Raw genomic sequence first — 16,262 nt, forward strand, 5'->3', positions numbered from 1 at the left:
TTAGATATTATTTGGCTGTTTATGACCCTAACTTCTATTTCTAACACGCCTGTTGCCTGGTAATTTTCAGTGTTTTTTTTTAAATCATCCCAATTTATTTTTCATTTCCTTTAATGGGATTCTTAGAATAAGTATGTATATACCATAAAAAAAAATCTAAAAATAGAACTAGAAGCGGTAATTTAATAAGAAAAGAGATAACATTGTACATTGTATTGTATGAGCTATATGGTATTTTCTTCTTTGACAGTTTTCTTGAAAAATGTAATAAACTGATTAAAATGTCTATTTAAAATTTTTTCAAAGATACAATTTTTCATCCTTTAACAATAAAGCAACCATGCATCACTAAGTTTATGCCAGGTTTTTTTTACATGCCATCAACATAGAAAAGGCATACCGTAACTTTTTATTCATCAAGGGTTACTAAATGATTACCCAATGTTACAATCTTGATCATGTACTAGATAACCAAAATAACAATACTTGTGTACATAATGCCACCTTACATTTACCCCTTAGAAATACACCATAATCAGCAAAATTCCCTATTGTTCACCGTGTCAAATTCATTTGACTGTGATAAATTTATGTCCAAGTTCACTAACTCCAACAGGAACAGAGGCCTTCTCATCGTAATCACACCATTCCTAAAATATAAGATTTAAGATTATAATGACATGAAAACATATATGATTTACAAATCACATTTAACATACACATATTATTTAATCATCTTGAATGAAGTCAATGAATGCTTAGTTGACATAATTTTTAAATGCTATGTCAGCAAACTTTTTAAATTGTAAAAAATTTTAATGTTACAAATCTTAAGAGTTTATGTGTAATGTTATACTGTACAAATGCCAAAAAAAAAATCTTATTTGCTCCAAATTTCTTTAAAAATCATCTTTACCTTTTCATAAAAGGCAACTAAAAACTGGATCTACCTTTGTTCGTTCATCTGGACTTTTTCATTCAGGTTCATTTATCTGAACCTTTTTTTAATGCATAAATGAAAATGCTTAATGTTTTGGTAAAAAAAATGAAGTCTATGGATTTTTATGTGAAGAAATGAATGTAAATCTGTATGAAAAGTGTAGTAGAAATAACAAGATTTAGAAAATATTCAGAAGTTTGCTTTTAAAATATAAAAATATTTCATAATAATGGGGTTACTGGGAATTTCTTTTTTTTCTGCATTTCTAAGGAAAAAGTCAGAGAATTAAAAGTATTAAGTAAAATATGAAACATACCCCTTCTGTTAATTCTACTTCAGGAAATTTGGCTCCACTTTCTGCACCTTCAGCAACAAATCCAACCTTAGAAAAAGAAAACTTTAAAATCAGAATTTTTTTTTTTATTAATGTACTACACAGCTATAATTAGATTAATGTTAGATTAATAATCCATAACATAAGATTTCTGAGATAAAAAGATGTTCAAATAACAATGGGAAGATAGTTGAAGGCTGTATATTGACCTAAAGTTGCTTACAATACAGCCACATCATTTGGACCCTTGTGGATTGTTGTCTCATTGGCAATCATCACATCTCCTAATTTTTATATACACCTAGAATAAATTTTTAAAACACTTTTCAAATAAGAGCACAGAAAAGCTATACATATATATGCAACTCCAAGTCAATAATTAGAGTTTTAAATTATTTTCTTCAACTTATCATGTGTAACAATAATTGACTTAAGTTGACCCCCAGAAATGAGAATAGACATTTACCCTTGGTGAAAATTCTATGGGTTCTACTCCTCGGCAGTCAAACACAACCATTGTCTTAAGATGTCCAGAATCATCAGCAGTGTATGACTTTATCGTATCTTTTAAAATATCTAAATAAAGAGAAAGTTGTTGTCTATATTCTCATACCTATAACAAGATGTCTAGAACCTTTTCCACACTATTTCAGACATTTAATATTGAAAAAAAAACTCATCAAAGATACTAGGCTTATAATTTTGTGTGCCAGACACATGTTTCACCTAAAAAAGACTCATCAGTGAATCTTGAGTAAAAAAAAGGCCAAATAAAGTAATAAGTTTTAAAGCATTGAGGACCCAAAATTACGAGAGGTTTTTTTCGAAAACAGCTAAGTTAATCTATTCCTGGGGTCGAAAATCCCTAGTATTTTAAGCTATTCAATATTTGGAAACAATAGATTTATGAATATGACCATATCAAATTAGCTTCACTGATATTTAATTTAAAAAACCAGTATTCAATTAAAAGTGAATACTAACATCAAAATAAAATTAATATTGGATTTAACTATTGTCATTTAAAGGTAATATTTACTGTAAACAATCTAAGTTTACCTATAGCATGACTTAATTTTTCATTCATTGAGATACTTAATGACATTACTAACAAAGACAATCCTAAATAATAATAATGAATACTTTATCATTTCCTCATAAATATTTAACATTTTTCTCATTATTCATTGTAATACCTATTGAATTTTCTCGGCTACAAAGTTTACATTTTATCACCAAACTCGCATGTCCTCTTCCTCCTTTCAACGGAGAATTTTCCTAAAAATATAAAAATAACTTCATTATTTGTTTAACCGCATTCTCCCAATTAATCACTAAAATCTACTTTCATTTTTTGTTTATGGATGAAGTTTTACCTTTTTTAATTATAAAAGTTTGGGCTTAGGATACAAATGAAGATATGGTTTTTACAAAAACATAATAGATCAGGGAAGATCTAACACAACAGTACAGACTTCTTTTGTTATTTAGACATTTAAGATATGTGTTGAAAGGTATCATGAATTCGAAACTGTCATCTCTTTAAGATAAAGTAAATTTTAAAGTTTTATCAATGCAAATAACTAATGTTAAATTAAACGTAAGAGTTTGTATTCAAATCAGAGATTATAAATAGGAATCAAAAACCGACTCTTTATTAATTTGATGACATTAAACTTAATCCATCATGCATCATGTGTTAACAAAGTAATTCTGCTATGTCTCTAATAACAAATACAATTTCTCTCACATACCAGTTGAAACATACCTAAATTATTCAATGAAAAAATACCGGCCAAAAGGTATATAAAGGTGTGTTCTAAATATATATTTAACAATTTTAACTTCTTAAATGTGAGATAAAATACAGGAACAATAGGATATAGGTTCTATTAAAATATTTTCTTGAGAGGGAGATCAGCCACTCAATGATTTTCAAAACACCTATATAGATAATTCGACATTTCAACTCTTTCTCTATAATCAAATTTTTGATTTAAAAACTTTTGGTGAAAAGGAATGAGAGTATAACTAAGAAGAAGATTAAATGTCATAAAATGTCCATATTGAAGACTTAAATCTTTACTATTAAATTTTTTTTATTAAATCATCTACTAATATACCGTTAATGTCAAGTACTGGAACTCGTGAGTTTCTTCACCACAACTTATACACTTCAGCTATAAATAAGAAAAATATATTTCATTATAATCCATTTTCCTTGTATAAATTCACATAAACTGTTAACACAGAGATATGTCTCGCCATTTTTGTTATTTTGATAATGCAAATGTTGAAATTGAAATAGCAATACTTTAACATGTAAGTTATGCAAATATTCAAAGTCAATGAACCATGACTGAAGGTACAGGGCTCAACAATCTCCATGGAAATGAGATGTGCCATTGCTAATACAACTGCATACCAAATACTTATCATAAGTCATTCCCTTTAAACAAACCTGTCGATCTGATGAGTTAAGCCTTGTTCAACTGATTTTCATAGTTTGTTCTTATGTTGTGCTGTTACACCACTGTCCCAGGTTAGAGGAGGGTTGAGCGCTCACAAACATGTTTAACCCCGCCACATTCTTTATGTGCCTGTCCCAAGTCAGAAGCCTGTAGTTTTAATAGTGGTTGTGGTTGGTTCATGTCTGTCATATTTTTTTTCGTTAATTGTTTTGTTACCAAATTAGGCCGTTAGTTTTTTTAATTGAATTGTTTCATATTTTTCATGTCAGGGCCTTTTATAGCCGACTATACGGTATGGGTTTTTCTCATTGTTGAAGGCCGTATAGTTGCCTATAATTGCGTACATCCACTTTATTTGAATTTTGGTGGATAGTTGACTCATTGGCAATCATACCTCATCTTATTTTTATACTAAACACAAACATTAACTTGTAAACTATGTTAAGTTTCAAAGTCAATGAACCCTGATGAGGGGGTGTGGAAATAACAGTCTCCATGGAAATGAGACTTGCAAATGCCTATACATTTGCATACCTTATATCGTTAACTTAACATTAGTGGTTCATCTTTGACTGATCTAATCACAAACTAATACATGTTAACTAAGCAAAAGTTTCAAAGTCAATAGACCTTGACTGAGGGGTAAGGACCAAATATTCTCCATGGAAATGAGATGTGCAAATGCTTATACAACTGCATACCAATTATCATTGACCTACCACTAGTGGTTTGCCATAAACTGACCTAATCACAAACTAATGTATGTAAACTAAGCAAAAGTTTCAAAGTCAATAGACCATGACTGAGGGGCGGGGTCAAATAATCTCCATGGAAATGAGATATGCCAATGCTTAAACAACTGCATACCAAATATCATTTACCTACCACTAGACTAGTGGTTCACAAAAAACTGACCTTATCACAAACTAATACATGTAAACTAAGCAAAAGTTTCAAAGTCAATAAACCATGACTGAGGGGGAAAGGTCAAATAACAGACATGTGATTCTTCCATCAGGAGTCAAAATCTCCCGATTTTTAAGCCCTCTTCCGTCCCTCCCGTTAATAATTCAAATCTTTCGTTTTACTTTTAAATTTCAACCCCAAAAAATTTGTCAGTCTCTACTTTTTATTATAATCGATGTTAACATTAATCATTGTTGATTATGTTTTGGTGTCACTGATAAAGGTAATTTTTACCTGTAAATCAAAGAACTTGTGTAATTATATGGCTTGAGTTTACAGCTTGGGTGTAAAACACACTAATAATTAATGATTTTAATCTGAGGTTAACTCCCATAATGTAATAAAAGCTTTGTGTATTTAAAAAAACTTAAAAAGAAAATTTTGGGTTACTTCCCTTGTTTTTTCATGTTTTTAATTACTTCAAGAGGACTTCCCAATCGAAGTGGTTCATCTGGTAAAGGTGGAAGTTACAGAAAAGGTAACAGGTAACAGGTAACAGGTTACCCTCCTTAAAATATTGTAAATTGATCAAAGAATATAAATGAAATACAAATTGAACATAGAATCATATAAGGATGGTAATTAAATGATTGGAAATGTCTGAGGAAAAATAGAAAAATAATATTTTGAAAATCAATTGAGATATCTATACTTCTTTTCAATGCTTCAATTAAAATTTATAATTTATGTATTGACCTGATATTGACATAAAAATAAAAACCAACTGTGCAAGGGCTGTATAGCCAGTCAAGGTCGATAAAAAAACCCATCATCATGAGTAAAATTGTGAGTGAATATGTCTAAACTGACAAATTCTAAAAATATGGGCTATCAAATAATTAAAAAATCATTTACACCTTTAATTGATGGATGATGGAACTAAAGAATACACTAAGTTAGATGACAATGTGTGTAAAGGAAAATATTACATACACATAGTAGAGCTTAGTGTTGACAAATATTTTACATGGTAACAATACAGAGAGAATACATGAATAGTAATACTGTTGTCTTGAAAAGAAAAAAAAATGTGGATAGTGTCCACATGTGGACACAGATGGTGCCCCCACTTGCATATCATATAGTTATAAAGGGACATAACTGAAGAACTGTAAAGTGACGATACCCAAATTTTAACTTGATCTGAGTTTTGTGGTAATAAGCATTGTGTGTAAGTCTCATAACATTTGGTTGAGGCTAACTTAAGTAGAAAACAGAAACTAAAAATTCAGCAATTTTTGTTTTTGTAAACACGCATAACTCTAGAACGGTTGTGTATAAGTTTTCTAACATTTGGTTGAGACAAACTAAAGTTAGAGAACGGAAACGAAAAATTCAGCAATTTTTATGTTTATAAAGGGACATAATTCAAGAATGGTAAAAGTGTCGCCACCAAATTTTGTACTTAATCTGTATTATGTAGTAATAAGCATTGTGTATAAGTTTCATTTGGTTGAGGCAAACAAAAGTTAGAAAACGGAAACAAAAAATTTGTACTTGATCTTAGTTTTGTGGTAATGAATATTGTGTATAGGTTTCATAATGTTTGGTTGGGGCAGCTTAAGCTACAGAATGGAAACTAAAAATTTTGCAATCTTTCGATTTATAAAGGGGCATAACTCAATAATGGTTAAAGTGACACTACCCAAATTCAACTTGATCTGTGTTTTATCAGTGGAAGTCAAAATTAAACATTGCATTGTATAAAGCATTGATTGTAGTTGATTCAACTATAATCATGGACAAAGGAAGATAACTCCAATTTTAAAAATTACTTGATATTTAGAAGGAAATAAAAATTTGCAATTTTTCCATTTATAAAAGGGCATTACTCTAGAACGGTTAAAGAGACGCCAACAAAATTCAAACTTGATCTGTGTTTTGTGGTAATAAGCATTGTGTATACGTTTCATAACATTTGGTTGAGGTAAACTTAAGTTAGAGAACGGAAACTAAAAAATTTTCCATTTTTCTATTTATAAAGGGGCATAACTCTAGAACTGTTAAAGTGACGCCACCAACATTCAAACTTGATCTGTGTTTTGTGGTAATAAGCATTGTGTATAAGTTTCATAATATTTGGTTGAGGCAAACTCAAGTTAGAGAACGGAAACCAATTTTGGGACGTACGTACGTACAGACGGACAAGGGTAAATCTTAATGCCCCCACCGCCACGGCGGGGGCATAAAAAAAAGGGGAAATTTGTAGCTTTATCATCAAAATGAACACTGCAAACTTTGATAAATATGTTGATAAAAAATCTCCAGTTATGAGGCCCAAACTCCAGCTGAAAATTTTCAAATAACTTGACAACTCTGTCACATGTATGAAATAATGTCCGTGCAAATGAAGTAAGCCAATGATTAAACAACTGCATACTACATATCATTGACCTACCACTAGTAGTTCCCCATAAACTGACCTAATCACAAACTAATACTAGTACATGTAAACTAAGCAAAAGTTTCAAAGTCAATAGACCATGACTGAGGGGGCAGGGCCAAATAATCTCCATTGAAAAGAGACGAACCAATGCTAATACAACTGCATACCAAATACTAGTGGTTCACCATAAACTAGACCTAATCACAAACTAATACATTGTTGATGCCGCCGCCGCCGCCACCGCCGACACCAGAAACATACCTATGTATCGCTTTTTGACTCCGTCGAGCAAGACAAAAACTATAAGTGACCAATCTAAACATAATTTTAAAAAAAATGGGGAATGTGTCCATGGGAAACAGATGATGCCCCGGCTTGCATATCATATAAAGTTATAAAGGGACAAAACTGAAGAATATTAAAAGTGACACTACCCAAATTTGTACTTCATCTGAGTTTTGTGGTAATAAGCATTTTGTATAAGTTTCATAGCCTTTGGTTGAGGCAAACTAAAGTTAGAGAATGGAAACCAACTTTGGGACGTACGGACGGATGTACGTACAGACGGACAAGGGTAAAACTTAATGCCCGCTACGGCAGGGGCAAAAATTAACATGCACAAATAAATTTCTGGCTACAGACATGACAGAAAGTCTATGAACACTGGGGGAATATGCAGATCTGATGCATGAAATCCCTTTTTTTTTGCCATAAAAATTGACCTGGTGTAAAAATGGTCTGATTTAACAATGTTTAAGGCTGATTCTGAAAACAAAATGTCACCTCAATCCACCAGTCTGAGATTGAAGTTAAAGACATAACATTAAAAAAAAGTAATAAAATTTCAAGTCATTTTTAAAAATGCAGAGAAAAAGTTGATTTTTCCCCAACCTTATTGGGTATTTATAAAAAAAACATGTTGCAATCTCTTCCATTTCCATCAAATTTTTATTCTTTGGAATTTTGACTAAGTTTGATCTTTGTAAATCTTGTCTTGCTGGTTGTTTTACTGTTTATATTTCTCTTTGTCTACTACACTTTTAAAGATAATGGCTCAAAATGCAGAAATAGGTAAAAAATAGTCATATAAGCATAAGGAGTCAATTCCATGTCTCAGAAGCTAAAGGACTATGGGTAGTAAGTTTCTTTCAATCAGTTTAATTGAAGTCTGGAGCTGGCATGTCAGTTAACTGCTAGTAGTCTGTTGTTATTTATGTATTATTGTCATTTTGTTTATTTTCTTTGGTTACATCTTCTGACATCAGACTCAGACTTCTCTTGAACTGAATTATAATGTGCGTATTGTTATGCGTTTACTTTTCTACATTGGCTAGAGGTATAGGGGAGGGTTGAGATCTCATAAACATGTTTAACCCCGCCGCATTTTTGCGCCTGTCCCAAGTCAGGAGCCTCTAGCCTTTGTTAGTCTCGTATTATTTTTAATTTGAGTTTCTTGTGTACAATTTGGAGTTTAGTATGGCGTTCATTATCACTGAACTAGTATATATATTTGTTTAGGGGCCAGCTGAAGGACGCCTCCGGGTGCGGGAATTTCTCGCTGCATTGAAGACCTGTTAGTGAACTTCTGCTGTTGTCTGTTCTATGGTTGGGTTGTTGTCTCTTTGACACATTCCCCATTTCCATTCTCAATTTTATTCATTGTTGGTACCCCAAAATGAAAATCATGTCACGTCATTGGATTAATTTTCATTGTTTGGAGGGATTTTAACCAATCACAACGTTTTGGAGTAAGCTTTTGGAAATATTACCAAAATGCATTAGATTCTGAAACGGCATATTAACATTTCATATATGTCGACCTCAGAGTAGATCTTGTCTTGCTGATCATCATAGCTTGTCAATGTTCTTCTCTATATCTTATAATTTTCAAGTTTACAGCCAAAACATAAAAAATTGGCAATAACTCTGTCATTTTTTTTGTAATTTTGTTATCGTCATTGCTGTTTACAGCTTCTGTCTATCAATACTACTTTTCTGGATATGAGGTAATGTAATAATTGGTAAAAAAAAATTCATTCAAGGGTAATAACTTCTATGAAATTTAACTGATGATTTTCTGATTAATAAGCATTTGTCAGTCCTGTCTTGCTGAAAATTTTTGCTGTTGACAGTTTCTCTTTTTCTATTATAAATTTCAAGATAATAGCCAATGGATAAAAATTGTCTTCAAAGGGCTACAACTCCAACTAAACATCTATAAATATTTCTGTCATATTGATTATATGTTTTTAGTTTTCAAGATAATTGCCAAAAACACAAAGGGAGGGGGGAGGGATCACTATTCACAGGTAATAACTCCTAAATGGAATCAATTGACGAGATGAGCTAAAAATGAACTTACCCTTACATACCATCTGAAATCTTCTCCTTCAGGCCTCAAGTTTGTTATGTTTTCCAATTCTGCTTTAAACTGGAGGCCAATTTTCTATACGGAAAAAAGAATTCAAAGTTACATTTATGATTATACCGCATGGAGTTTTGTTTAGGAAGTATATCTTTATCAAATGATTCTTCTTCCTTTTTAACACACAAATGTATCAGCCTTTCCAAACACATATGTGGGAGGAGGCATAAAACCAAAACACAAGACCACACTGACTAAAGGAATACTGACTGTTGATATTTTTACATGTTTTGTGCTGAAGAATTACTTTTTAATTAATGTCATTAATTTTTAAAAAGTTCTTCATCATATCAATATCAATATCTTCCTAAAGTTTGAAAACAGATTCAACATATATATATCTATACTACTAAAATAACGAGGTCCAATTTGTTAACCGGCATGAAGTAAAAATGACGAATCAAGGAATTCAACTTTAGATATAACTAATATAGGACAATGGTGTTTATTAAAAATTACATCATTCCAGGCCCTTTTGGTTTCCACATAATTAATATTACCAATAATTAACAAGTTTTGGGTAGAATCAGATACCAATACCCATAGTATATGTCACATGTAGTTTCCAGTTGTAATAAGAAAACCAGGACGGATTCAAACAGAAAGAAGTTGAAAGCAGAGAAAACTGTGCACCTAGCGCTAATAATCAGTATGACTTTATCAGATGACAATACGAATACTAAACATCCAGGCTAAAATTGAGGCGTAGGTACTTTCCAATTTGTTAGACTGCATGACATATAAAATGCTCCGCTGGGGCGCAGCTTGATACGACCGCAGAGGTCGAACCCTGAACAGTTGGGGCAAGTATGGACACAACATTCAAGCTTGATACAGCACTGAATTTGGATTGTGATTAAATATTTGACACAGCATAGGTTTCTGACACAGAATGAAAGTGGTCTAAGAACTTAAAATTTTTTAATTTACCTATTCAAACCATATCATTATTATTTGCTTTTATATATAAATCAGAAATAACCAATTTAAAATGGAAAATTTTAAAGAAAAAAAAATCCCTCCACTAAATTTTTTAAACCCCCTTATGATTCATCACCCCCAAACTCAATCCCAGCCTTCCCTTTGTGGTATGGTACCTTGCAGTACAATTTCAGAGAGATCCATACACTTCAACACAAGTTATTGTCTGGAAACTAGAAAAATGCTTGTTTTAAGGCCCCTTTTTGGCCCCAAATTCCTAAACGTTTTGGGCAATTACCCCCAAACTCAAATCCAGCTTTCTTTTTGTGATATGGAACCTTGCAGTACAATTTCATAAAGATCCATACACTAACACACAAGTTATTGTCCTGAAACAAGAAAAATGCTTGTTTTTTGCCCCTTTTTGGCCCCTAATTCCTAAAATTTTGAGGCAATTACCCCCAAAATCAATCCCAGCCTTTCCTTTAGTGGTATGATACCTTGCAGTACAATTTCAGAGAGATCCATACACTTGAACACAAGTTATTGTCCTGAAACTAGAAAAATGCTATTTTTGGCCCCTTTTTGGCCCCTTATTCCTAAACGTTTTGGGCAATTACCCCCAAACTCAATTCCAGCTTTCCCTTTGTGATATGGAACCTTGTAGTACAATTTCATAAAGATCCATATACTAACACACAAGTTATTGTCCTGAAACTAGAAAAATGCTTGTTTTTTGCCCCTTTTTTGCCCCTTATTCCTAAAATTTTGAGGCATTTACCCCCAAACTCAATCCTAGCCTTCCCTTTGTGGTATGGTACCTTGCAGTACAATTTCAGAGAGATCCATACACTTGAACACAAGTTATTGTCTGGAAACTAGAAAAATGCTTGTTTTAAGGCCCCTTTTTGGCCCCAAATTCCTAAACGTTTAGGGCAATTACCCCAAAATTCAAACCCAGCTTTCCTTTTGTGATATGGAACCTTGTATTACAATTTCATTAAGATCCATACACTTACACACAAGTTATTGTCCTGAAACTAGAAAAATGCTTGTTTTTTGCCCCTTTTTGGCCCCTAATTCCTAAAATTTTGAGGCAATTACCCTCAAAATCAATCCCAGCCTTCCTTTTGTGGTATGGTACCTTGCAGTACAATTTCAGAGAGATCCGTACACTTGAACACAAGTTATTGTCTGGAAACTAGAAAAATGCTATTTTTGGCCCCTTTTTGGCCCCTTATTCCTAAACGTTCTGAGCAATTACCCCCAAACTCAATTCCAGCTTTCCCTTTGTGATATGGAACCTTGTAATTCAATTTCAGAAAAATCCATATACTTACACACAAGTTATTATCATGAAACTAGAAAAATGCTTGTTTTTTTGCCCCTTTTTGGCCCCTAATTCCTAAAATTTTGCGGCAATTAACCCCAAAATCAATCCAAGCATTCCCTTTGTGATATTGAACCTTGTGGTACAATGTCAGAGAGATCCATACACTAACACACAAGTTATGTCTGGAAGTTATAAAAATGCTTATTTTTGGCCCCTTTCTGGCCCCTTATTCCTTAACTGTTGGTACCATAACCCCCAAAATCAATCCCAACCTTCCTTTTGTGGTATTGAACCTTATGGTAAAATTTCATGGAGATCTATTCACTTAAACTAAAGTTAGAGTGCGAAAACCAATGTGTCTTCGGACGACGACGACGACGAGGACGACGACGCCAACGTCATACCAATATACGACCAAAAAATTTTTAATTTTTGCGGTCGTATAATAAAAATGATGAATCAAAGAATGCAACTTTATATATAACTAATAAAGAACAATGGTGTTGATTAAAAATTATACCATTCCAGGCCATTTTTTCCACGTAATTAATATTACCAATAATCAACAAGTTCCGGGTCAACAAAATTTTGATAACAGATAAACTGTGCACCTTATAATCAGCATGACTTTATCAGATGACAATACCAATACTAAACATCCAAGCTAAAAATAATGTGTAGGTACTTTAATTCAGTCACAGACTTGCGATGTTGCAGGTGTGTTCTAGTATATGTATCTTTTAATACATATTAAAATAAGAAAATTTTTCATTGTTGTTGTTGTGCGGCTGTCTCCATAAATTTTACCTTGCATTTTGATTTAATTGAGTTACTGCTGAATAATGCTCACCTGATATTTTGATTATATTGTGTTGCTGGGTAGTTGTCTCACTAATTTTCATCTCATCTTTTTGATTTTATTGTGTTGCTGGGTTGCTGTTTCCTTACTGCTCACCTCATATAATGATGTTATCATTTTGCTGGGTTGCTATCTCATTAATATTCACCTCATATTTTGTTTTTCTTGTTTTGCTTGGTTGCTGTCTCTATTATTTCATATTTTGATTTTAATGTGGTGTTGGGTTGCTGTCTCATTAATGTTTTTCTTATCTTTTGATCTTATGATGTTGCTGTATCATTAATGTTAGGCAGTGTCTGCGCGTACCCGCATGCGGGTACGAATAGTCAAATTGCCATTCATAGGCTACGCGTACCCACATGAATGAAACGTGAAATATATACGAAATTTGTCGCAATTAGTGAATAAATTGATTAAAACTACTTAGAATTTTTATAAATATTTATATATAGGTAAGTGAACAGTTTTTCTCAGTTAATAAATATTCTTAAAATGGAAGAGAGTGATATACATGTGGGAAGACATTTCAAAGTTATCATGAATTGGAACTATTTGTTCAGAACTATCAGTCGATTAATTTTATACAATTGTATAAAAGAAACTCGGAGTCAATTGCAGCAGGGACTTTCTATACTATAGTATAGAAAGTCCCTGATTGCAGCTGCAGAAAAAAGAAGAACTGGAAACACAAAAATTAAAGAGGAATCAAGTTATTCTGTTAAAGAATAAATTTTTCCTGTATTCACGGTGGCAAAAAATTCCAAACAAGTTCGACAGGAAAAAGACCTAATACAAGGTATTAATATTGTTTTAAATTATAGTTTTTAATCGAGTTTGCCGCGTTTCATTCATTAGTCAGGTTTATTTTTTTTATGTCGAATACTTCTAGTTTTTCTGTTGTAATTAAACCGTTCATGATATTAAGGATATGTCTACTTTCAGTACTTTCCAAATGGAATGTCCTTTCCGCTTTAAACTTGGCGTAACTAAAGATGGACAAAACCTGATTGTGAGGGAATCACACAGTTCTCAAAATCATGAGATCAATAAATGTTTATTTGACCATCTTGAAAACGGCACATTTTATAATAGTATTAATTTTTATCATGTTTTTCTTTTACAGGGACTGTACAGTTTCATTTTCCATCAGTGTGCATTTAATTTGCAATGTTTTTATTATGTATCATTATCTAATAAATACAATTTGAAAATATTATTTTTCATACTCTTCACTCATTCTACACGAAATCCCCATATTATCGATAATTTCGGTATATGTCTCACGTTTCATTCCCGATCCGATGGAATTTTATTATAAAACCGGATGTGGGTACGCGTAGCCTATGAATGGCAATTTGACTATTCGTACCCGCATGCGGGTACGCGCAGACACTGCCTTAATGTTAACCTAATCTTTTGATGTTATGCTGTCTCACTAATGTTCACCTCCTATAATAATTTATAGTTTTGCTGTCTCACTAACCTCATCTTTTGATTTTATTGTGTTGCTTTGTTGCTTTCTCATAAATGTTCACTTCATATTTTGATTTCATGTTGTTGCTTTCGTTGCTGTTTCATTAATACTTACCTCATATCTTCTTATAGTCATAATGTCAACAAGTTTGAAAATGTGTGAAAAAAAGATATTTATAGACAATAGACAATATTTTATTGGCACAAACACATTTACAATAAATGGTAATGACCGAATGGATAAACATGGTAGTAAAATACAAACAATTATGTGAATATAAAATACTGGATAATAAAAATCTTTTGCAATAGATTACTTCTCGCATTTAAACAATTTGTTACGAAAGAGGAAGATATAGTTTTAGTGCCTTGGAAGATTTATTATTAAGTATAAGCTTTATTTTATATTTATCGCACAAAGGGGTTATACTTTTTTCTGTAATTTTGGACATTTTGAATTCAAAAGTCTCTCTGATACTGGAGTACCCTCTACAGTGTAGTAGCACTTATATAAGGTATTAAAGTGCTAACTGTAATTAGGAATCCATGACAAACTCACTCCACTTATGAAAAAGGGTAAAATCCTGTTGAATTTAGTCCTGCTTACTCGCCCCACTTATGAAAGTGGTAGTCCTGAATGCAGTAAGATATTTTTTTTCATCAGTGGGTCAAGTTAGCATGTCAATGTAATTATTTGTTCCATCTAACAGAAGTTCCACTGGAAACTTTGTTATAAACAATGTCATAATATCTTTTCCTGTTGGAACACATATTCTATACCATTTATTCCGTTAGGAACATTTTAATACTGTAATATTTATTCCAGTGGAAATAATATTCCAGAAATTATATTGTTTCCATTTGGAACTTATATTATGAAGGAACTTCTATTCCGTGACAGGCAAACCTTCAATCGTTGGGATTAAACTCCTTTTCATATGTGGTGTGAGTTGGTAGTCCTTAATGCAGAACCGTTTAATTCTTCTTTTTTTTTCATTAGTGAAGCAAGTTGGCATACCTTTATTCAAACTAAAGACTTGAAAATTGGAATCAGCTTCTCTACTATAAAAAAAGTACACAGCACGTTGAAAATTTTCAGATACTTTTCATGAAGATGAATTATGAGAATAATGCAGTCCGTATCTACCATCTGACATATCTTGTGTACATATCAATAATACTAATATATCGATAATGATCTATAGAAACAGTAAGATTATTATTCTCATCAAAGTGAAAGTATGCTTACCACCATTTTGGGGATCTCTTATTTTGTTCTAGAATAATCTACTTTCATTTTCAAATCTACGTGAACTTTGCTCTTTTTTCTTTAATATAATCTTTAATGATTTTAAAAAACGTGTTAATTTTAATATTACTGTGTTTTTGACCTAAACAAGCATTTTAAAATATTTAGGTTAAAAAAAGTAAATTTAGTTCTCCCTTCCAAAATAAATCTCCTGTAGTGAGATACGATATTTCATTCTGAAAAAAGGAGTTATAATATCCCCCGATTCTACCACGAAGAACCACTACTAGCACCACCGACTTAATCAGTAAAATAAATACATTTAGGCAACTATGAGTTATTTAATAGACAGGAAGAGAGAGATAACGATACATGAAAATAATTATTAAATGAAAAGTAAGAATAGAAATAATAAAAACAGAAAAATAAAAATCTGTATATGGACTACAGTAATTAAGCACCACCAAATATGAACTTAGCCCCACGGGAGGTAGCTTCCCTCCCATTGGTCAGTCAGACAGACGGGTATATGGGTCTAAAGCACACTTTTGTGGTCTAAGTTAGTCTGTAGTCCAATCTACACAAGTCCAGGGGCATCTTAGTGTATTCATTAAAGAAAAATATTAGCACCACAAAAAACGAACTTAGCACCATGGGAGGTAGATTCCCTCCCATTGGTCCAACAGACGGTATATGGGTCTAAATCACTCTTTTGGAGTTTAAGTTTGTTTGTTGAGCTCGTTTGGACACAGGCACCTGGGGGTATAATCTACACAAGTCAAGGGGTCTCTGAGAGTATATTTCATTAAAGAAAAATATGAGCACCACTAAAAATGAACTTAGCACCACGAGAGGTAGCTTCCCTCTCATTGGTCCAACAGACGGGTATATGGGTTTAAAACACA

At 32.3% G+C, this 16,262-nt stretch overlaps 1 protein-coding gene across 2 annotated transcripts; it reads right to left on the minus strand.

Annotated features, from left to right (window-relative positions):
* Positions 1 to 163: 163 nt before the first annotated feature.
* LOC127698397 (CXXC motif containing zinc binding protein-like) lies at positions 164 to 15,456 on the minus strand. 2 transcript variants are annotated; one of them, XM_052201857.1, is made up of 7 exons: positions 15,358 to 15,456; positions 9,460 to 9,543; positions 3,398 to 3,454; positions 2,471 to 2,552; positions 1,741 to 1,850; positions 1,257 to 1,322; positions 164 to 650 (listed from the first exon to the last, which is right to left on the minus strand). In XM_052201857.1, exons 1-7 carry the CDS (start codon positions 15,361 to 15,363, stop codon positions 570 to 572), a joined length of 486 nt encoding a protein of 161 aa, XP_052057817.1. In that variant the 5' UTR covers positions 15,364 to 15,456; the 3' UTR covers positions 164 to 569. The 2 variants fall into 2 exon arrangements, with proteins under 2 accessions (XP_052057817.1, XP_052057826.1); XM_052201866.1 differs by having other exon boundaries at positions 9,470 to 9,543; positions 15,358 to 15,374.
* Positions 15,457 to 16,262: the final 806 nt, after the last annotated feature.

Source organism: Mytilus californianus, unplaced genomic scaffold (genome assembly GCF_021869535.1).
Source record: "Mytilus californianus isolate M0D057914Y unplaced genomic scaffold, xbMytCali1.0.p SCAF_1, whole genome shotgun sequence".
Classification (NCBI taxonomy): domain Eukaryota; kingdom Metazoa; phylum Mollusca; class Bivalvia; order Mytilida; family Mytilidae; genus Mytilus; species Mytilus californianus.